At 46.6% G+C, this 22,240-nt stretch overlaps 1 protein-coding gene across 4 annotated transcripts in view; it reads right to left on the bottom strand.

The window, feature by feature from the left end:
- Positions 1-22,240, bottom strand: part of SOS1 (sodium proton exchanger, putative (NHX7) (SOS1)) — a 264,488-nt gene that overhangs the window by 45,331 nt on the left and 196,917 nt on the right. For all 4 annotated transcript variants that reach the window (XM_086798112.1, XM_086798111.1, XM_086798113.1 and 1 more), the window contains 2 exons: positions 2,288-2,385; positions 2,061-2,192 (listed from right to left, as the gene is read on the bottom strand). In XM_086798112.1, the coding sequence (XP_086654238.1) occupies positions 2,061-2,192; positions 2,288-2,385 (230 nt within the window). The remainder of the gene's footprint in view (positions 1-2,060; positions 2,193-2,287; positions 2,386-22,240) is intronic.

The raw sequence follows: 22,240 nt of genomic DNA, 5'->3' as shown, positions 1-22,240 counted from the left end.
GGAGGGGACGGGGGTGGGGGGGGTGAAGGAGGGGGAGCTGGCATCTCCTGGTCCTCGGTCGCTGCAGGGGTCTCCTCTTGAAGGGGAGCAAAGCTGTTCCTCACGGGAACCCAGTGAGGCTGAGACTGTGGCTGCTGCTGCAGCGGTCTCTGGGCGTGCTGCTGTGGCTGTCTCCCTCGGCGGCGCCCCTGTCCAGGCTGCCACTCCGAGGTCTCTGTGGCCTGAGCAGGTGTCCCGGAGGCAGCCTGCCGAGCCGAATCTGTGGGCGGGCCATCAGTAGCCTGCTGCTGTGGTGAGGGTCGAGGTCTCCTGCGAGGGCAGGCCTTGGCCAGATGACCGACCTGCCTGCAAATGAAGCACTGGTTCGGGAGCCCCGAGAACTCCACTCTCTGATCTATCCACCCCCCCCTATCCTAGGTAGCTGAATGACCTTAGGAAGGAAGGAGATGTCAGACACCAACACTTTGACCGAAGGTAGCCCAGCTGCTCTGGCCACCACTGAAGCTGCTGAGGGGGCCGTCTCTAGTACCGAGCCCACCAATGCTCCGAGCCTGGAGAGGAGCGGAAGATACTCCCGGCGGAGACCAGGGAAACAAACTGTAACATGGAAGAGGCGCTCTCCCTGCTCCGCCGCTGCTGGGTCAAATCCATGCTGCCAAGGTCTGAAGAAAGCCCGAGCACCCCTGATGTCAAGGGGACTCATGGCAAGGACCTTGGCAACGCTCTGGGCGGCCTCGAACTCGATCTGATAATGTCCCCGGCCCAGAAGCTGTACATCCAGGATCTTGCCCACATCTGCAAGAAGGCGGGCCTGAAGAAGATCCCTGATCTCCCCTCTGCTGGGGCGAGTGCCGACTATACGGCAGATGGTGGAATGAGCCTGGAGGCGTTCCACCTCTGCGGTGAGGCTCGCTTCCTCTTCTGGCGAAAGAGAAAGCCTGATGGGGGTGTCCTCAGGGGCGGGCGAGGGGGCTGCGGATGAGTCCCTCTGAGGCGGGGCGGGAGGAGCCTCCATCAGAGTCTGAAGCTGCGGCGAAGGCGAGGCGAAGGCAGGAACCTGCTGGAACCGAGTTGCACACAGAGAGGCGGAATACGGAGCGAAAAATGAAATCAAAACCCCCAGGGGGCGGAAGCAAGAGAAGGCGGGAGGGGGGGGGGAGAAGGCGAAGGAGATAAAACCTAAAAAAAAGGGGGGGGGGGAGGGCAGGGGCTGCGCGCAAAAGGGATGGGAGGAAAAAAGCGAACTGGCGGAGGGGGGGGAATGAGTCGCTGCAGAGAGGAGGAGGGCGCGAAGACAAGGGGGGGGGGAGGCGTAAGGGAGAGGAAGGCGGCGAGCAGAGCTATGGGCAGCAGCGAAGGCAGGCGGAAGGGGGGGGGCGCAGCAGCGAATGCAAACGGGGGGGCTAAACGAAAGGCGGCGGGGGTTCAATGAAGGCGGCGGGCAATGCAGGCGGCGGGCAATGCAGGGAAGGCGGAGAAGGAAGAAGCGAGGAGGAAGCGAGGGGGCGAGCAGGCAGGGAAGGCGATGGGCGCAGTGCAACAACGTGAGCAGGGAGAGGGGGCGGGAGCTTCAGCGAGCCATTGTCAAGGGGATGGTAGGTTATTCCCCATCTCTCTCATAATTATCTACTAGATCCTATAAAGTCTTCTTTGATTGGGTTCGTTATTGGGCTTTATGGACTACCTGGCAGTCTCGCAACAGGATAGTTTTTGCTGGGCCTCATTTGGATGCTTACTCATTCTTCCGTTCCTCTCTTCAGCAATCTTTATATGATTGTCTCTCTCTTCATGAGATTGACTCATCTCTGTATGCTCTTTTTACAGATTGTTTTTTAGATGTTTAACTATGTTCACACTGAACATAGTGAACACTCTACTAGTCTCCCTTGTAAATGGTCTTTTTAGTGGGTTTTCCTTGTTTTGAGGTTTCCCACTTGTAATTAATGAAATGAAGCTTTACAAAAAAAAGTTTGTTGTAATGCCGATGTGCATTTTCTTCTACTAATAGAATGACCCTTTTCTTTGAGAGTTAAAAATAGAGATGACGCATTAGTAATCACCTGTACAACATCATGAAGATGGTTTGTCTCTTTCTCTTCAAGCAATCCCACCTTTTCAAGACCTCGGATGTATTCAACCAGATGGTTTAAAATAGCATGTGTGACTTGCTTGGTCTTCACAGCTCGAAGAACCTACAAAAAGAACCTCAACAGATCATGCCATATAAAAACTTAAGCACAGAAAGACACTTACATGTAAGAAGAGCAGACTGGACGATGGTATTTACCTCAGGAAAAGTGAGTCGAACATCTTCTAAAAATGTCTTTGCTGATGGTTCCTCTGCTTCACTCTCCCTAATAATCATTTCTGCAATATCGCTTTCACCTGAAAGGATTTATCTTTTATAAATTGTGGGTGGTTGATTAGCACTACCTGCTGATAACTTCTAAAATTTATGATCATCAACGTTGTTTGTTTTTAGATACTTCTCAAGGTAAAAGGGAGGATTAACACGATAATACCAAAAGAAATAAAAACCCTTTTTTATAAATTACATGGATCTTTTCATACCTTCCAGAGGGAATGACATCGTTAGAAGGACATAGCATAACTGATGACACATGTTAATGTTATCTACACGAAACTACGGTAGCAGCCTACACTCGGGACTACTTGCATCATACTTTGTTAAAGTTGTGTAGGCAAGTAGCAGCAGGTCTCACAAAACCTCAAATCTTGTCGATTTCCCTATGCATAGCTTAAATGACAAGAAATTAACTATCATAGATGGCTTTCAATTATTGCAGCAGAGCATTGAAAATCTTCAAAGTGGAAGCAGGCATAGCTTTAACGACAAGAAAGTGACTATCATAGATGGCTCTCAAGGTATTGTAGCAAACATTGAATTTCTTCAAAGTGGAAGTAGGCATATTTCTTTTCTTTTCTTTTTTTTTCCGGGAAAAAGATTCTTCTATTAGTTAGCAAAAAACAGCCTTGAAGGGCTAAATACAACCACGAAGGGCTAGATAAAAACTTGCCTCAATGTTCGGGGCGGAAACCCAAGAATCAAAAAGTGGAGAAAGATGCACTTCTTCTCCAGTTGGCCACTCTATGGGGAGAAGGCTATCTTATACAAGGGGAGGGGGAGGGAATAACCACATAGGTGGTCTGTAATGCCAAGTGGGATCACCGCCTCTATCTCTGAGAAAAGGGCCAGGACGCCAGAGCCTCAACAAAGCTTCCCACCGCTTCCGCATGTGGTCAGCCCCACTGACCGTGGAGGGTATGAATGATGTCGAACCAAATGCTCCTGATGGGCTCCACAGGCGGAGTGTCGGTGCCCCAAATGGCTTCCCTGCATTGATCTCTCCAGATGTGCCACGCTATAATGCTGCTAAAAATCTCCCATCTCTGGCACAAACCCAAAGTCCAATCATCAGTAGATGGGGATGTTACTGCCAAAATGCGAAGGTGAGAGACCTGAAGGGCTAGCCCCCCACCTTCCTCCTCATGACAACCTCAGCCTCTGTGGCCCAAGCGACAGTGCCCCATGAAATGATATGGGTCGAGGTCATGTCCATCATGAAAATGCGGAGAATCCGTTACCAAACTTGCTAAGCCTTCGGGCAATTCCAAAAGACGACATCACTGAGACACTTGGGGTGGCCGCACCTCGGACAAACCTGTTGGCCGACCGCCAATGGCCAACACGTGCCAACCACCAAACTCCTGTGGAGCCAGCAACCAAAGAAAGGCCGAAAACTGTCCTAGAGCCTCTTCCAAAAATCTGAGAGAAAACGTTGTGAGAGGCCCTGTGACTCCCAGTGAACTGCTGCTGCCAGGGTGCCCTCAACCTCGGGCATCTGAATCATGTGGCCTAGCCGCGCGATGTATGTGAAGACTCCTCCAGGTAAACAAGATCATGCCAAGTCCACTCCCCAAGATCCCACTGGAGGCGCGTAAGGGGCCAGCTATCCCAAACCCATAACCACCAGAGTCTCTCCCTGGCCACCTTGGCCAGCGGGGGTCAATGTGCCACTCTTGGGCCTAAAATTTGATCTCCCTCACCCTCTGTAAGGTGCGGAAACTGAAATCATCCAGAGGGGGCTCTGATCTCTCTAATCTGCCATCGGGTCCAATAGAAAAAGTGAGCAAAGCACAGCTCTCATCCGTGCCATGGACAACCAAGAGAATATCATGCCTAGTAAACACGCCCAGCCACTGCGGGGGGTTGAGCCACTTTTGGGTAAAGCAGAGTCGATGTTGATGCTGAGTCTGTCTCTACCCTATGCTCAATGCTTCCAATGATGCATGAGGTCGGGTCCCCAACATGTGGCCACTGGGTATAAATGGATCAGGGGGATCTAGTTTTGGGGCTATCAAAGATGCTCCTGTGACGCCACCGGAGCTAGCTGTTGGTGGGCCGTGATCCCAAGCTCAGAGTAGGCTGGCTACAAATGTCCTCAAAGGCTGGGCTAAAAAGCCACAGGCCCGCATTTCTGTGAAGATCCATCTAGTGCTCTGCGGCCAGGGCCCCCCTAGGCTCGGACTACGGGCTAAAATTCGGGCCAAGCGGAAGTCCTTCCAAGGCTCACCACCTAGAAGAAGTCCTCTAACAATCAACTTGCGCAACAAGGTACAGCTTTGAATGGAGGGGTCAATGATGCCTAGGCCCCCTCTGTGTCGCAGTTGAATGATAACTCTCTAGGCCACCTTGGCTAGGGCAGGCCTCCCATCACTACCGGCCCACAAGAAGTTCTAGATCAATAGTTGTACTTGACCAATGCATGCTTGGAACAAGGCCCAACAAGAAGTAATGTACCACATGGTGTCAAGAAGGACCTCGTTCGACACCACGACTCGGCCAGAATACCTCGCAAAACTCCAGTTTGAAAGCTTCTTCAAAACACTCAAAAGAAGAGGGGCAAGCTGTTGCTCCGAGGAGATATTGATGCCCACTTGGCATCCCAAATAGCGAACTGGAGTGCCCCTAGGGATCCACTGGAAAGCCTCAACTAGACACCAAGTCGGGGTGGGTGTAGAGCCTACCCAAAAACCACACGACTCGTACCAGTTGATCTACGCTCCTGATGCGTAACAAAAGATCTCAATCGCCTCTGTGAATCTTTGGAGATACCCCAATCTCCCAATAGGTATGCTGTTGTGTCATCGCCAAACTCTAGGTCTAATCTCCTAAGTACGGATGGGGAGACGCAATCCCTGGAGCCCTCCTAAGTTGAGAGAAAATTGCAACTCCAAGAGTTTTTGTAGAGGGAGAGAGCTCCAAGCTCCCAAGAGAGAGGAAATTTTAAGGGATAATAGAAAATATGATTATTTTAATATAATACTAGTATGGTATAGCTCCAATATTTTTTTACAAATGATTGAGGGTCTATTTATAGGTGAGCGAGGCCACTAACCAACTCCAACTGGATTCTAGAATTTTCCAAGTTTCTTTGAAAATGCCCCCCCCTCCCCCCCCCCCAAAAAAAAGAAAAAAGTTCATTGCAAGGGTCCTACCTCCGGCCCCTCTCGTCTCGCAGCCATTACCCCACCAAGACGACTCCTCACATTCTCAGATTCCAGTGAGGCCAGCTAGCCCCGCTAAGCCGCCGGCGAGCCACTCCCAATACCCTCCTAGCCGCTTCCATCTCCCTCTTCCCCGCCCGCTCCCCCCCCCCCCCCATCCTCCATCCTTGCCTCTGATTCTTCTCGCAGCAGTGCCCCCCCTCCCCCGTTCGATGGAGTTTGAGTATGCCTACTCTTGCCCTCGGACAGAGTGGCAACACATGCAAGGCAGAGGGCAGGATCTACACCCACGTGGCGTGCCTTAGCCCAAGACTCTTCGAGTGGAGGGTAGTTCTGAGAGTTCCGCCTCCCACAAAGATTGATATGTGGATAGCCTCACGGAACATTCAAGTTTGGGGAGAGGCCTCAATGCTTGCAAAGGCGAGGCATCCTTAGAAGAGAGCTCCATAGAGCTATAGTTGGGGAACCCTTCGACATTCTCTTTCTCCAGGAACACCATCTTTCCGAAGGGCATACCTGTTGCTCTAGGAAGATTTTACCAAGCAGGAGTCACACTTTTTGGTCTTCCTCTTTCGGCCCCTCTTGGTCGTAGGGAGGAGTTTGTATTTTTGTCGGTGAGCAACTCTTGTCGGCAGTGGCTAGCTTAGGTGTCATAGTCACTAGGTGAGCGCAGTTGGTTACCATTAGGATTGGAGAGGACTGTGGGGGCTTCCTCAATGCTTATGCCCCAAATGTCGCGGTAGGTAGAGCCACCTTCTAGAGTACAGTCCGTTAGGCCGTTCCTCAAGCTGACTTTTGGTGCATAGGTGGAGACTTTAACATGATCGAGTCATCAGAAGACAAACTCGGAGGGGGCATGGCTATAGTCTTAGGCGTAGAGTTCTTTGCATGGGAGGAGTTGATCGTGGCAGTAAGGGCACAGGACCCTTGGCATCTGCCAGAGTTTGGGTGCAGACCCAAGAGCTTGTGCTTCTCGCGGTCCGATAGGAGGAGCACGGGTTCCAACCTCCTCAACTTGATAGATTCTATGTGGATGAGTGGCCTTGCAATCTCCGGGGCATAATTGGCATCTTGGTGAGCACCAGTTTCTCTACTCATGCTACGGTTATTTTGTCCTTGGAAGACCCCTAGAGGCAGGACAAGCATGTGAGCACTAGGATTCCGGACAGCCTCTTATAGGACCTTGGGATCTACAACAGGATAGAGTAGATATGGGCGGGACTGGATTTTATCTCAAGCTTTGCCGCATGCACCTTGGATGCAGGCCTCGGCGAGATCAGCAACTTTTTGCAGGAGCCAGCACAAAGCAAATTGGAGGGATTTTGTGAGCAGGAAAGGAGCATTTGGAGGGGTCTTGCTTCTCTCCAACGTCTTCAGGAGAGTTCCCCCGATAGCCCGTGGATTGAGAATCAGCTTGGTGCCCCCCATACAGAGATCAGATACCATGCCAAAGCTTATTTCTGGACCTACGCCGGAGATAAGAGTCACGGGAGACTTCTTTAAGATTGCAGGCCCTCATAGGCAGAGAGATGGTATTCGCAAGTTGTGCGGCAACGATGGAGCTATTGTGTCTGACCCTCCCCATGTGAGAGCCATTGCCACGGATTTTTCAGATCCCTCCTCACGGGTGCCACATTATCCCTACAAGTGGTGGATGCACAAGAGAGGGTCCGGCGGCACACGAGAGGTGGTTCCCCCCCGCTCTCCGGACCTCCTTATTGACTTCCTTCATAGTAGAGGAGATGGCGGAGGCATTGATGGCTCTCCCTAGGGGCAAATGCCGGAGGGCAGACAGGCTTCTAGTTTCCTTCTTTCTTCGCCACTAGGATCTCATGGAAGGCGGCGTTCGAGGTGCCTTCAACAAGATTATGACTCAGGTGCCATGCTAGTGGGTCGGATGCGGAGTCGAAGCTGTGCTGCCACCTCGCAAACAAGGCTTGGGCCATACGCAATGCAACCGGGCTCAGTTACATGACTCTATCTAACGCCGCTAGTGAGTCAAACTCAACCTGGTAGTAGGCGCTCCAAGAAGGCTAGCCTATAGAAGATCTCTGAGTTGTCCGCGTGCCAGGTGGCTACCAACAATCTTGCGCACTAGAGTGGAGACCTTTAGAGATGTAACTGTTGTAGCGTGGAACTAGAGGTCCGCTTCTGAGAAGGATAGGCAAAGAACGGCGACCTCCGACGGGGATGACGGAGCTGCTGCCATGGAGTCCTCCTGAGGGGTGAAGACCAGACGGGACCGAGGCTTGCCAAAAGTAAATTACCCAAGAACAAGAGAATCTTCTTGAAGAAACAGAGGAAACGGAGAGACGGAACTGAAGGCGGGGGGGGGGGGGGATTGGAGAGGTTTTGGGGGAGGGAGCAAGGGAGGAGGAAGGGCAAGGGGGGAGGCGTAGGCGGAGAGGAGAAGGTGGGGGGCAACGAAGGAGAAAAAAGGGGAAGAGGAGGACAACGAGCGAGGGAGGGGACGCAGGAAGAAAGGGGGGAAGGGGGGGGGGGCGCAGGCAGCTCAAGGGAGGGGTGCAGGAAGACGCAGGGAGGGACGTGCAAGCAGCTCCCAAGTTTACCGGGAGAGAAGGGGGGGGGGGGGTGGTTGGGGGTGGGTGTATGCTCGTAGCTCACTCACTCTTGACCGGTGATTCTCCCCAGTGTGACATATTTCTTATTTAGGGATTAAGTCCACAGCTAAAAGGGAACTATGAGATGAGTAAATTGAAAAAAGAGCATCAATAGGCCAAGCGTCTCTTGCATTAAATGACGAGAAGTGAATAGAGTTCGATATTCATGCTACAACACACACCATGAACTACATAGAACAGGGAATTAGAACACTTCATCATGATCCGAGAGTTACTTTTCTCATCTGCCAAAATTTCCTACTTCCATTTTACATAGGATGCTTGCAATAAACCATTGAGCACATTAATTTAAATGTGAAAGGAATGACCTAGATTAAGTATCTATCTAATTAAATTCATTGGAGGTACCAATAAAGTCCTCACAAAGTTTATAAATCTCACCAAATATTTTCCTTATAAGTCATTGCTCACATTTTTTTCTGCAAAGGTGGAAGGACCTTGTTGCATTGGCGAGACAATTGACTCAATGATAATATCACTGACTTCCACAAAGCAAATTTGCCAATGCACAAAAGTATTGGTTTCATAAGTTTGTTCCTGAATAACATCTTTTGCATTTGTCCTTGGGCATGTGAGAGCCATTGCCACTGATTTTTTATGATCCCTCCTCAGGGGTGCAGCATTATCCCCACAGGTGGTGGATGAACGCCAGAGGTTTGGTGGCACACAAGAGAGGTGGTTCCCCCTGGTCTCCAGAACACCTTATTGACTCCCTTCACAACAGAGGAGCTAGCGGAGACATCGACAGCTCTCCTTAGGGGCAAATACCCGGGGGCAGACGAGCTTCCAGTCTCCTTTCTTTGCCACTGAGATCTCATGGAAGGCGGCCTTCGAGCAACCTGCAATGAGATTATGATTATAGCCTATAGGTGCCATGCCAGAGAGGCTTTTAGAGGGTTTGATTCACTTGATTCCTAAGGAGGGTGGTGACAGATTGGAGATCCGGAAGTTGAGACCCATCACCCTCCTTGGGACCGCTTACAAGATTTTGGCCAAGGCCATCAGCTGGAGACTTGATCCATGACACTCAAACAAGTTTTGTTTAGGATTAGAGCATTCTGGACGGCACATCTTCACTTTCTGGGAGGCGACCACTTCGGCCAGGATGCAGCAGCAAGACCTCATTGTGCTCCTCCTACACTTTGAGAAAGCTTATGATCGAGTTGACTGGAGCTTTTTGGAGGGCACGTTGTACCGGATGGGGTTCCCACTGGAGAAGATTTGTGGTATTAAAGGTCTCTACTCATCCTCTCATTTAGGGAGCCCGAGGTGACAGATTCCCCCTTTCTCACTTGGTCCGGTAGGGTTGTCCCAACTGGCACCTTACCTCTTCCTATTTGTCCCTGAGGCTATGAACAGTTTTCTCTTAGCTCAAGAGACAGGGCTCTAGGGATTGCGTCTCCCCATCCGCACTTGGGAGGAGCTCCTGGGCTCACGGTTTAAGATGACAAAGCAGCATACCTATCCGGAGATGTGGGGAATCTCCAGAGATTGACAAAGGCGATTGAGATCTACCTCTTATAGAGGGTGAGGTGATTGGTTTTCAGGCACATGAGTGGCACATTGACCCCCCACCGGCCAAGGTGGCGAGGGAGAGACTTTGGTGGTTATGGATTTGGGAGAGCCAGCCCCTCATGTGCCTCCAATGGGACCTAAGGGAGTGGACTTGGCGTGATGCTGCTAATCGGGAGGAGACTCTAGATACCCTATTCTTTGCATACACCGCGTGGCTAGGCCGTTGGATTTAGATTCCCCAGGTTGAGGGCACCCCGACAGCAACAGTACACTAGCAGTCACAAGGCCTCTTCATAGCAAATTCTCTCAGATTTTTGGAAGAGACTCTGGTACAATTATCGGCCGTGAAAGATCACCTTCTTTCTTTGGTTGCAGGCACACAAAAGCTTGGCAGTTGACCAGCACCTTCTTCGAGGTGCGGCCACCTTCAGGAGTCTTAGCGACATTGTCTTTGGTATTGCCCAATGCTCAGTAGGTTTGGCAGTAGATTCTCCACATTTTCACGATGGACAAGACCTCGACCCGTATTATTTCATCGGGCAGTATGGCTTGGTCCACACAGATTGAGGTTGTCATGGCTTATGAGGAGGAAGGTGGGGGGCTAGCCCTTCAGGTCTCTCACCTTCCCTTTTCGGCACTACCAGTCCGAGCCCCATCTACTGATCAGTGGACTCTGGGCTCGTGCTAGAGATGGGAGATTTGTAGCAGCATTGCAGCCTGGCACATATGGAGAGCTTGATGCAGCGAAGCCATTGAGGGTATCCACACTCTACCTGCGGAGTCCTCAGGAGCATTTGGCTCGACATCATTCATACCCTCCACGGTCCGCAGAGGAGATTGAATGGTGGCTCTCACCACATGCGGAAGCGATGGGAAGCTTTCTTGAGGCTCTAGTGGTCTGGCCCTTTACTAACACATAGAGGTGGTGATCCCACCTGTCATAGAGCGGCCAGTCGGAGGAGAAGTGCATCTTTCTCCACTTTCTGAGTCTTTGATCCCCGCCCCGTACATGGAGGCTAGTTTGTATCTAGCCCTTAGGGGTTGTATTTAGCCCTTTGTGGTTGGTTTTTTGTTAACTAATAGAAGGATATTTTTCTCGGGAAAAAAGAAAAGAAACAATCATTGCTTCAATGGCCATTTTCTCATCCATATCCTTCCCAATGCTGCTCTCCACCAAGCGAAGGATTTAGACATCTTCTAAAGATGATTCGCATGGTCATGAATCCAAGGGGGACGCAAAAGGAACTTGTATGCCCTAGAAACTGAGAGCTGATGAAAAGGAACAGGTGTATATCCAAGAAGCCGCCTGTCAAAAAGCGAGTCTGTAAGTCTACCTTGTTCTTGAAGCGCAAGCACAAGTTGTAATGGCTGCATTATTTCCATAATGACCCTCCGAATTGACCTATGATGCAATCCCAAGTGACAATGTCGGATTGCTCGGGCAAACAGAAAAAGCATACCATGCTCTTCAATAACATCCGGTATGTGGCGAATTCCAAGCACGATTGGCTAGGATAATGCAAGAGGCACTCCAAACACCCTAGTGGTGCAACAAAGCTTTCCAGTCTTGAATGAGAGAAGTAGCATAGGGAGAACCCATGATTTTGCCATTAAAATATCCAAAAACTATATCATCATTACGCGTGACCCAGAGACCAAATGCTTCTGTACGCATGGAGACACAGACATTTCTCAACATGCAAGCCCATGACTTTGATTGCCACAAAATCAAGTAGAAGCATTGCCTTTCTCGCGAGAACATGATATGGATATTGAGAATATGAAGACCAACATGCATCTTGCAAGGCTCAAGAAAAGACAAGCAAACGGCCAAAGGCTAAAGCCTAAGACAGTCCCCAAAACGCCCAAGAAACAATGCCCAAAATGGCAAAAAAACGACCCCAAAAAAAAACGGTCAAAAAAACGATCGGCTGAATTTGACCGTACCGCCATTGTACTGATCGTACCGAATCGAACCTTCTCGCGAACTGGGTGCCACTATGCTCCCATCCAATGGGATATCCAAGATGCCTAACTATCTGATTAGGTGGCACAATTTGTCATGGCCAAAGTAATCTATGCCAATCATAATTTTTCACCGGTAAGAGCTTTGATTTTGCAAAGTTAACCTTCAGCTCAACAACAAACCCATAAAGTGACAAAGCTTGCATGAGTACTCTAACATTGGGCTTTCTATTCCGAGGAAAAAAGTAAAAATCATCAGCACTGGCTTGAGCCCAAAAATTGTTTCCATTCCCCATGGAAATTTTTTGTAGTAGGCCATCTTGTGATAGGTTTGATATATACACTTTATGCAAGGTAGCTAGGATGCAGCTAAATAACGATTCCAATCCCAATTTTGAAGCATGACCCTAATTCCATAAGGGCTAGAAGGGTCTACAACAGTGCTATAATTATGCACCCTCGTACACTTTCAAGGTTTGTTACATTCTCAAAATCTAGCAATAAGTTGGCTAAGGGCTATCCAATATTATTGGCTCTTAAAATGGAGAATATATTGTTTCACCGTGGGACTTTTGCCATGAAGTAGGCACTGAAGTATGAGACAGACTATTAAATTGGTTTCTTCTTTTTCTTTTTCTTTTTTTGGGAAAAAGATCCTTCTATTAGTTACCGAGAAAACAGCCAAAAGAGGCTACATAAAACCTCGTCCTCAAATGGGAAACGAGAGTCAACATGCATAAAAGGGGTGGATGCTCTTCTCCTCCGACTGGCCGCTCTAGGAGGAGAAGGCTATCTCATACAATGGGGGGGAGGGGGAAACCACCACACAAGCTGTCTATAGTGCCAAGTGGGGTCACCACTTGCTGCCAATGACAAAGGGACCATGATGCCAAATCCTTAGGAAGGCTATACTGGTTTCTTCTAAATTGATTTAAATCTCAACTTCCAGATGACATGAATAAGACCATCAATTTATAGGAAATGCAAACGGCTTGCAGCATAGAAGTGATGGTGTGAGGTCATTTACCAAGTGGCAAGATCATCAACTCTTACAAAATGCAAACAGTTTGTAGCACAGATGTTCTGATTGAGGCCATTTACCAAGTGCCAAGGCATAAAGTTTCTACAGTGGTTAAAGGGGCGTCCACACTTAGGGGGGGGACCAGAAACAATAGCTCCATCCCGGCCACGCAACCTGCGAATACCATTTCTCTGCCTATGGGCGCTTGCAATCTCAAAGAAGTCCCCTGTGAGTCTATCTCCGGCGTGGGTCCAGAAGGAAGCTCTGGCATGGTATCTGTACTCCACCATCCTCTTCTCGATGGATCCAATCTCTGTACGGGCGGCAACAAGCTGAGTCTCAATCCATGAGCTATCTCTCTATGTTGCCTCCTGCAAAAATCTATTGATCTCGCCAAGGCCCACATCCAAGATTTACGTAGAAGAACCTGAGATGAAATCCAGCCTATATCTGTTCTATCCTGCTGCTGATCTTGGGCCCCTGTATGAGGGTGTCTAGAATCCTAGTGCCCACATCCAAGATTTACGTAGAAGAACCTGAGATGAAATCCAGCCTATATCTGCTCTATCCTGCTTTGCTGATCTTGGGCCCCTGTATGAGGGTGTCTAGAATCCTAGTGCTCACATGCCTGTCCGTCCTACAAGGACAGAATAACCGGAGCATGACCAGAGAAAACGTTGCCTGCCAAGATGCCAATCATGTCCCCTGTGACCGCAAGCCCACTCATCCACATAGAATCTATCACGTCAAGAAAGGTTGGGGCCAGTGCTCCTATCGGACTGCGAGAAGTATAGGCTCTCGGGGCTGGCCCAAACTCTAGTAGATGCCAACGGTGCTATCCCCTGATGAGTGCCAGGATGACCTCCTCCCATGCAGAGTACTCTGCACATAAGACAGTAGCCGTGATTCCACCGAGTCTGACCTCTGCTAACTCATCATGTTAAAGTCTCCACACATGCACCAAAAGTCAACCTCATGTGACATGTGGCACCTCCTTTCCACCTCCCCTGTTTTTTTCAAATTCATATTTTTGAAAAAGTTAATTTAGTAATTTAGAGAAATAGAATATAGAATTTTAAATAATAAAATATATATAACTTATCAAATAAAAGAATTTAAAATCACTAATTTTAAAGGATTATATTTTAAAATTAGATCAATAATATTATTATTAAAGTTCATATTATTCAATTTAAAAAAATAAATTTTTTAATTTAATATTTCTTAAAAATATTTTATGTAGAATAAACCTTTGAATAAAATTTGAAAAAAAATACTTTATTAAAAAAAAGAAGTTATATAATTATAAAATAAAAGATAAATTTAAAGATATATTTATATATCTAGTAATGATAAATATTTAAACTTGTTAATAAATATTATTAATAATATTAATTTTTAAGTGGATAATAGTTTTCACATCCATGCTGTGGTCACCACCACCATCCTATAATACATACCACATAACATCATTTTTATCTACACTATGTGTGCCTCCTTTACAAACTTCCGCCCAATTTCTAGACACAAATCCTGTAAAAGGATTTTGATTCTGACCTCGTACAAATTCTGGTTCAGTCCAATTTTGGATATCATAGGGTAGCTACTTAGCTGTTTTCTTTGGAGTCGCAAATCCATCTTTCTCAACCTTGCCTTTTACTTTTTCCTTTCCAGTAATTGCTGTATATTACACACACACACAAATAGACACATCTATATAAATATATATGCACACACACACAAACGTGTGTGTGTGTGTGTGTGCGTGTGCGTGTATATATATATATACCTGTTTGGGCCAAAAGAAGTCTTATGGGTTGTGCAAGTGGTAACTGCACACAAAACTTAATTTAGAGCTTATGATTAACATATCCACACTTTACTTAAAAGAGGCCGGACAACTTATAACATATTCACACAGTTGGGACCAGATTTTTAAACACACGTGGACAATAGCAGGAGGGTGCCTATTTACATAGTGGCCACTTGGACAACCTAATTTGGAAAGACTAAGCCCCAAAATGAGTTTCATAATTGGGAAACCCTGATTCTCAACTCGAAGCTGGCATGTGGGACATAAAAAAGCTGGTCACTTGATCTAGGAGGTGCTGGTGCATCTTAGCTAATCGACTTGTCCCAGTGGAGCACTATGGCTGCTCGACTGCTACAGTAGCGTGGTGGGACTAGATCGACTGCATTTAGGTGCTTTCAACTCCCTCACAGGGCTCGAAATTCTGGTTTACAAATATTTTGGGGTGGAAACAAGTGTCCGGTGGCAGTTTTGACTTCGCCGTACAGCTCCAGGGCCTCCTACAAGGTGCATGTGGATTTCTATCGAGGGAAACATGCTGAAATTGACCAATCAATCTGTATAGAGGCTGGACAGGTGGTTCATAAGCTTCTAGAAGTGTTCGAGGTGATCTAAGGCCAGCAGGTGTTGCTAGAGATTCTTCGGAGGTACTCAACTAAGCACCGATACATCTAGTTGGTGTGTTCACGGGCTGAAAAGCAAGGTGGAAGCTTGTGAAGGTATTGAGAGCGCAAGGAGTCAACTAGGCATGGAGACGCAACCCCCCTTATTCCTTTATGCAGATGCATCAACAGATAGTTTATATCTTCGTACAAATGGCTGCTGCCATAGGCCGTAATGTGGAAGATATGGATAAACTTCTGGAAAAACTTCGCAAGAAGGATGCAATCTATCATTATGGAATATGTTAGATGGCATATGGGGTGGCAAAGACGGGAAATAAACCACTGCAACGTAGATGTGCACGCATTGCATGAGGTTGCACAAACAAGGCAATTGAATCAGGAGGAAGAACAAAAGCTTTTAAATGCATGATTTATGATAGATTGCAACAATCAGAGGAAATGAAAAAAATGGCAAATACGAGCTAGGCAAAAGCCTTTACGAAATAAAGGCTACTCATCAAAACATTTTTCAAAAGCTTGCATGCTAAGAGACAAAACAAAAGCATACATCGTGTGCAAAAGATTGATGGTCAGTAAACCAATGATGTAAATGATCTTGAAAGGAATGTGTGGCACATTTCCAATCAGTCTTTGCTACACCGAGGAACAAGAAGCTGCACAGTTGGAATCCCCTTTCACAAACATGGAATTGCAAAGTGCTCTTGCTAGACTCGGTAAGTGGAAGTCACCAGGATCGGATCGATTGACTATGGAACTTTTTCAATATTTTCAAGAGGAATTGAAAGACAATTTATTGGCAATGATAAATGTTGCATGGTTACACAGTGTGATGCCTAGGTCCTAGCAAGAGGGCCTAGTGAAATTGGCTTCGAAAAAGAATGTATGCCTAAATTTGGCTGAATGGAGACCTATCACTTTAATATGCCAGTGCTATACAAATTGGTGACAAAGATGATCTCCAATAGAATAATAGCCAATGTGCTTAACAAAGGGTTGCAACCTGCCCAATATGGGTTCATTCCTACACGACAAATAATAGACAATATATGTAATGCTTATGTGGGAATGGAGTATGCAAAATATATTGGTCAGGAGGTATGTAGACATTGCCAAAGCGTACACTGCATTGGGATTTTATTGCAGCCAGCAGGACACGTCTGGGATTTGGTCCTAAAATGATAGAACTTATCTACTGGTCGTATGCAGGGAGCACAACTATTATCGCGAAAGAATTATCATCACCTTGAACCTTAGGAAAATTCGTTAGACAGGACTGCCCACTAAGTGCAATGTTGTATGCAATTGCCACTCATCCGCTATTGATGTGTATGGATATTCTTACTCGGGAAGGAAAATAAGATGGACTGGTGCAACCAGACGGGTCACAATGATTGCACAAGCATATGCTAATGACTCTATTTTCTTCCTGGCAGATACTCCAAGGGATTTGACAGTGATTATCGATGTTTTGCAATTGTTTGGGATAACAACGGAGATGAAAATTAACTTTAAAAAGTCAGAGTTGTTACCACTAAAACAGGTGGATTGGCATACTATACTCTGGCCAAGAGATATACTACCCCTAGGCCAAATCACTACGCGTTTGGGATACCCTTTGGGTTGGAACATATCTTTCAAAGAAGCACTTGAATGTGTGCTCACAACAGTCAAACTCAAGGTTGATTACTAGCACTTGTCTACATGGCCTTTGCATGTCAAGCTGCGAATAGTACAATCCATTCTAATGGCTTACATACAGTTCTTCTTGCCGTTGTTGATTTGGGATAAAAAATCAATCGACACATTCATGTCATCAACAATCGAACTGTTATGGAAAACTAGCTCTGATAAGATGGCTTTGAGGCTACTGAAAACGGCGCATGTTTGCAACCCTAAGGTGGATTGAATAATTTGAATGTGCAGTACTATATACTAGCTCGAAAAAGTGCAATGATAATAACTTTCGTAGAACAAGGACAACTCTGGGCATGGATGCTAGCTACAATGTGTACGTGTTTCAAAGTTGATTTATTTGGGCATTGGAATCTTTCCTACTAGGATATCTTGGTAGATGAGGTAAAAGGAAAAATCCCAGGCTGCCCCTACTCTTCCAAATTGCTTCAAGACTGGAAGTTTGTGCTCATGCATTTCCATTGGGCACATAGGCCAACGAGGAGCGGGAACGAGGCCCGATTTCGGGATGGGGAACGAGAACGTTTGGATTCGGAACGGGAACGGGAACGGGAACGGGAATGACACGTCATCATGAGAGAGAGAGAGAGAGAGAGAGAGAGAAATGAAATGAAATGAAATGTTATATTAACGTCTTCAAAAGGCCATAATGACCTATGAGACCAAAAGTTACATCATGGTGGATCTGATACAATGTCTGGATAAAAAAACCCAGAAAATGAAAAATAAAGATGATACTACTGGCACTTAGAAAATGAAACTGGAACTGGAATATAGTGAGGGGAGGGTACGCTATGGAGGTGAGTGGAATATAGTGAGGGGATACAATATCATGTGGGACGGAGGGGTACACTATGGAGGTGCCTCCATCTCATAATATGTGCCGCATCGGACACTGGCGGATCTCCTCAATATCCTCTGTGGTCAACACCCTGACTGGGTGTCCGGCATGCCTCGCAAGAATAATCCGAATCTGCCGCTGCAACCTCCGTCTATGCTGGGATGCCCTCCTCCGTAGTCGTGGGCGTCTGAACCACCCAAGCTCAGTCGCACGATCAATCAATGTACCCCTGGTGTGGGCGGTATCCATGTCCTGCTGCTGCTGTGGTCCATCTGGCGCAGTGATGGCTGGACTAAAGAAATCTGTAATGTGCCTCTGAGTCTGGCTCTCTGTGCGCCTAAGCAGGCTATCTCTATGTCTCCGCAGCTCCAGCAAGAACAATCCCAAACACCTCTGGTCCTGGTACCCCATGACTCTGGAAAGTGGTCCAAAACCCTCTCTGAATAAACAGTGGAAACGAGAGAGAGAGAGAGAGAGAAAGAAAGAAAGAAAGTTGTATTAACGTCTTCTAGAGGCCGAACTCGACCTATGAGACAAATCAATGTACAACTGTCAATGTCTTCTGGATGTCCAGAAAAAAAAAGGGACAAAATGAACATGAAATAAACTATGAAAGTACTGAGCTAGTGGGGGGTGTTACAGGACTGAGTATTTTACCTCTTGGTCTTAAGCATTGTAATCATGTTTTAAGCATGTTTAGGCATTCACTACTCATGATTAATCCAATAAATGCATGTGTGTGAGTTTGTACACGTGTGTGGATGCAGATACATGTTTGGTGTGTGTATGAGTACATGTTTGTTCATGCTCATTTGTAAGTACATATGCATGTATATGTGTGTTTCTCTTACCTTGATGCAGGAGAAGCAGCTGAGATACCTTGTGGGAAAGCCCAATCAGTAGTTCGTGGCCCAGTCAACAACTGACACGTGGCCTAGCCATGTCGCACGTACTCGTGGCACACGTGGCTGATGCAGGCGCTGTCTTATGGACGACTGCAGGCGATGGCACATGTAGGTGGCTAGCTTGTGGAAGACATCAAGCGCAGCAGTAGCCATGCGCAGCAGCCGCCGCCGCCAAGCGCAACGTGGGCAGCAACAGCGAAGGGCCGGCGGCAGCAAAGCATGCGCAAAAGCGAAAGCGCCGAGCAGCAAAACGCAAGGTGACGATCGAGCGCATGAGAAAAGCACCAGATAGCCTAAAAGCGCATGTATTTTTTTTTTCCAAAAAAAAAGGAAAAGAAAAGCTACTCCATGGTTTTTGGGTAAAAGCGTCCCTAGTAGATTTTTCCAATTTTCCCCAAATTTGTATAAATAAGAGGCCAAGGCCCTTGTATTCCACAACACATATCTTGGGTGAAAGCTTGAAGGAGATCTCCTCCCCGTGGATCGAGGAATCTTCTCAGGAGTTGTACAAGGGCTACGCCGACTTTGAAGTAAAAATAAATACCTGCGGGGACGCCACGCTTTGGGGCCAATTGGTCTCTTGTGCAGGACCACTCTAGCTCCATTTAAATATTTTTCTTTTCTTCCAAATTTATTCCAGTTCATAAAGTGATTAAAGTGTGATTAAGTGTGTTCACCGCCTCTCAAGTTTCTGAAGGCCGGTTTCAAGGTTCCATTTCCAGGATTCATCGTCAACTTTTTCAAGAAGGCGAGCCTGTGGTCTACACATTTAATTCTATGGCTGGAACTAGTGCGTAAATGAAGGATTTATCTTCCGAAGAGGACGACTACTATTTTGATGAAGACGAGGAAAGTGAGCAAGAAATACCTTCCGATATGCCAGAGCTTGAAGATGATGATGCCACCTATGAAGCAAAGATGCAAAGTTTGATGGAGGAATTAATGGAACTCGTGAAGGACTCACGTTTTCCACGAAACTTCAAAGCTGGCTCCAAACCACAGAGGCAGGGGTCTGAGAAGAAAGCTAAGCCTCAACATTTGACTCCCATCCACCCAAATTTTCAGCCATACCCTGATTCTTCTTCTTCTTTTCCCCCACCTATCCATGGAAACCCTTTCGATACTTCTCATCTTGGTTACTTTGGTGGAGGCTCTGTCTTTCATTCCATGACGGGTGTACCCAACATGGGTATGACTGGGAGCTATGGCATGCAACCAGGTATGCATGGAGGTATGTATGGAGGTATGCCAGGAGGTATGTATGGAACTTATGGTGGCACTGGTGGAAGTGCTTTTGGTATGCCTGGTATGGGAGGTGGTATAATGGGCATGGGATCTAATGCTGTGGGCAATTCTTTTCTCAAACCACATCCCTATAATAATCTTGTTCAAGGCGAAAAGCCAAAAGATTATAAAGAGGGTGGTGCTGCAGTAAAGTTTGATACTTTCAGTGGTGCAAAGGATCGTTTGAAGGCCCTCACCTTCATTCAACAATTTGATGCGGCATTTTCTGGTGGTAATTTCACAGAGGCATCTAAGGTACGAAAGGCAGCTTCTTTCCTAAAGGGTAATGCTCTTCAATGGTGGTCGACACTTCTTCATCAAGGAATAGCACCTAGCACTTGGGTGGAGTTCAAGCAAATCTTCTCTTCCTTATGGTTGACACCGATTTTTGAGGTGGATGTTATGACAGCTTGGCATCGATTGGATTCCAGAGATTGTAACAATCTCGAAGAATATAACAAGAAATTTTGGGATGCTCTACTACGGGTCACCTCCTTTAGGCCCATGTCACTGGTTGAGCAGATAGAGACTTACTGGTGTGGGTTACCCAAGGAGCTTCGAGATTATTGCATCAAAACAAAGGTCATTAATATGACTCAGATGATAGAAAATGCTTAGACTGGATATGCCATGCTTACTGGTCAGATGTGAGGATTCAAGGATCAACGTCTCTTCTCCAAGAAAGCATCAAAGGAGTCGAAAGAGACCAAGAACATTGAACCACGAGAGAAGAGGCAATCCAAGAAGAGAAAATTTCAGCCCTTACCTCAAAGAAGGGATGAAGAAAGGAAAAAGCTTATAGCTGGCAACAAATGTTTCTCCTATGGAGAAGCAGGGCATCGGTATTATAAAAGTCCGAAGAGAGCCCCTAAAAACACAGATGATTCACAAGAAGAGCCTAAAACAAAGAAACAGAAACCGCCTGCTAGATTAGTACCTGACTTGATAGGGATAAAGCAAGGGGACGCATCTTCAGAGTTATTCAGAGCATGGGGAAGACTTCGAGATTAGGAGGTTTTGATCTTTTTCGATCCTGGGGCTCGTGCAAACTTTCTAAGTTGGATAAGGAAAGATTGGATTTTCTCAAAGGTTTTCAAGATTGTTTTTCAGAGGCTTTGTCAGGGGAATAGCCAAGCCGCCTACCAGGCCTGAGGATCATGGGAATTGATTTGATTCCTGGAAGTTCACCACCGAATAAGCCACCCTATAGGGTGAGTGCAGTCCAACAGAAGAGATTTTGAGCCAAGTGCCTGATCTGTTGGACAAAGGGTTGATTCAACCGAGCTCTTCACCCTATTGTTCACCAGTGCTTCTAGTACAAAAGAAAGATGGTTCTTGGCGGATGTGCATTGACTACAGGGCACCGAATAAGATTACCATCAAGAACAGATTCCCTATACCTCGAATCGATGATATTTTGGATCGGTTACAGGGAGCAGCTTACTTCAGTCGCATTGATCTGAAGACTGATATCATCAAATTCGCATCAGGCCAGAAGATGTGCACAAGACAACGTTTAGGACAACTTTTGGACTCTGAGTTTTTGGTCATGCCTTTTGGTCTTACGAATGCTCCAGTGACTTTTAACAGGATGATGGATCGAATTTTCGACCCCACCGTGCTTTTGTGAGCACTTTCTTTGATGATATTATTGTGTTTTCTCACTCAGAGAAGGAACATCGGGAGCATTTGACCAGAGTCTTTGAGGAACTCCGAAAGCATAGGTTGGTTGTCAACAGAAAGAAGAGTGAATTCTTCATGCAGGAGATTCACTTTCTTGGGCACATAGTGTCTAAGGATGGTGTCAGGATGGATCCAGCAAAAGTCGAAGCGATAAAGCATTGGCCGGATTTGCAGACCATACATGATGTGAGAAGTTTCTTAGGACTTTGTTCATATTACAGGAGGTTTATCCGATTCTTTGCAGAGATTGCTTCACCTTTACATCCCCTGACCAAGAAAGATGTAAAATTCCGATGGACAGTAAAAGAAGTGGAAGTTTTCAACAAGCTTAAGGAAAAGCTAACCACTGGTCCAGTCTTGGTTTTACCAACTATTCATAAACCTTTTGTGGTACAGTGTGATGCATGCGGAAATAGCATTGGAGCTGTTCTTATGCAGGAGGGACATGTTATTGCTTATGAGAGTAGAACTCTGTCACCAGCAGAAAGGAATCTACAAGTATATGAGAAGAAGCTTCTTGCGATTATTCATGCTCTTTCTACTTGGAAGCATTATGTCGTTGGAGCTAATTTCATTGTTCAGAGTGATCATCAGACTCTTCGATATTTCCTTACTCAAACGAAGCTCTCAGAGAAGCATATGAGATGGGCAAATTTTTGGGTCCATGTTTCACTTTCAGATTGTTCATGTAGATGGCAAAAAGAATGTGGTAGCAAATGCCTTGTCT

This window comes from Cibotium barometz, chromosome 5 (assembly GCF_041138505.1).
Source record: "Cibotium barometz isolate CiBa-2024 chromosome 5, ASM4113850v1, whole genome shotgun sequence".
NCBI lineage: Eukaryota > Viridiplantae > Streptophyta > Polypodiopsida > Cyatheales > Cibotiaceae > Cibotium > Cibotium barometz.
Note: the sequence above shows the minus strand (reverse complement) of the source record. Positions and strands in the feature narration are given on the sequence as shown.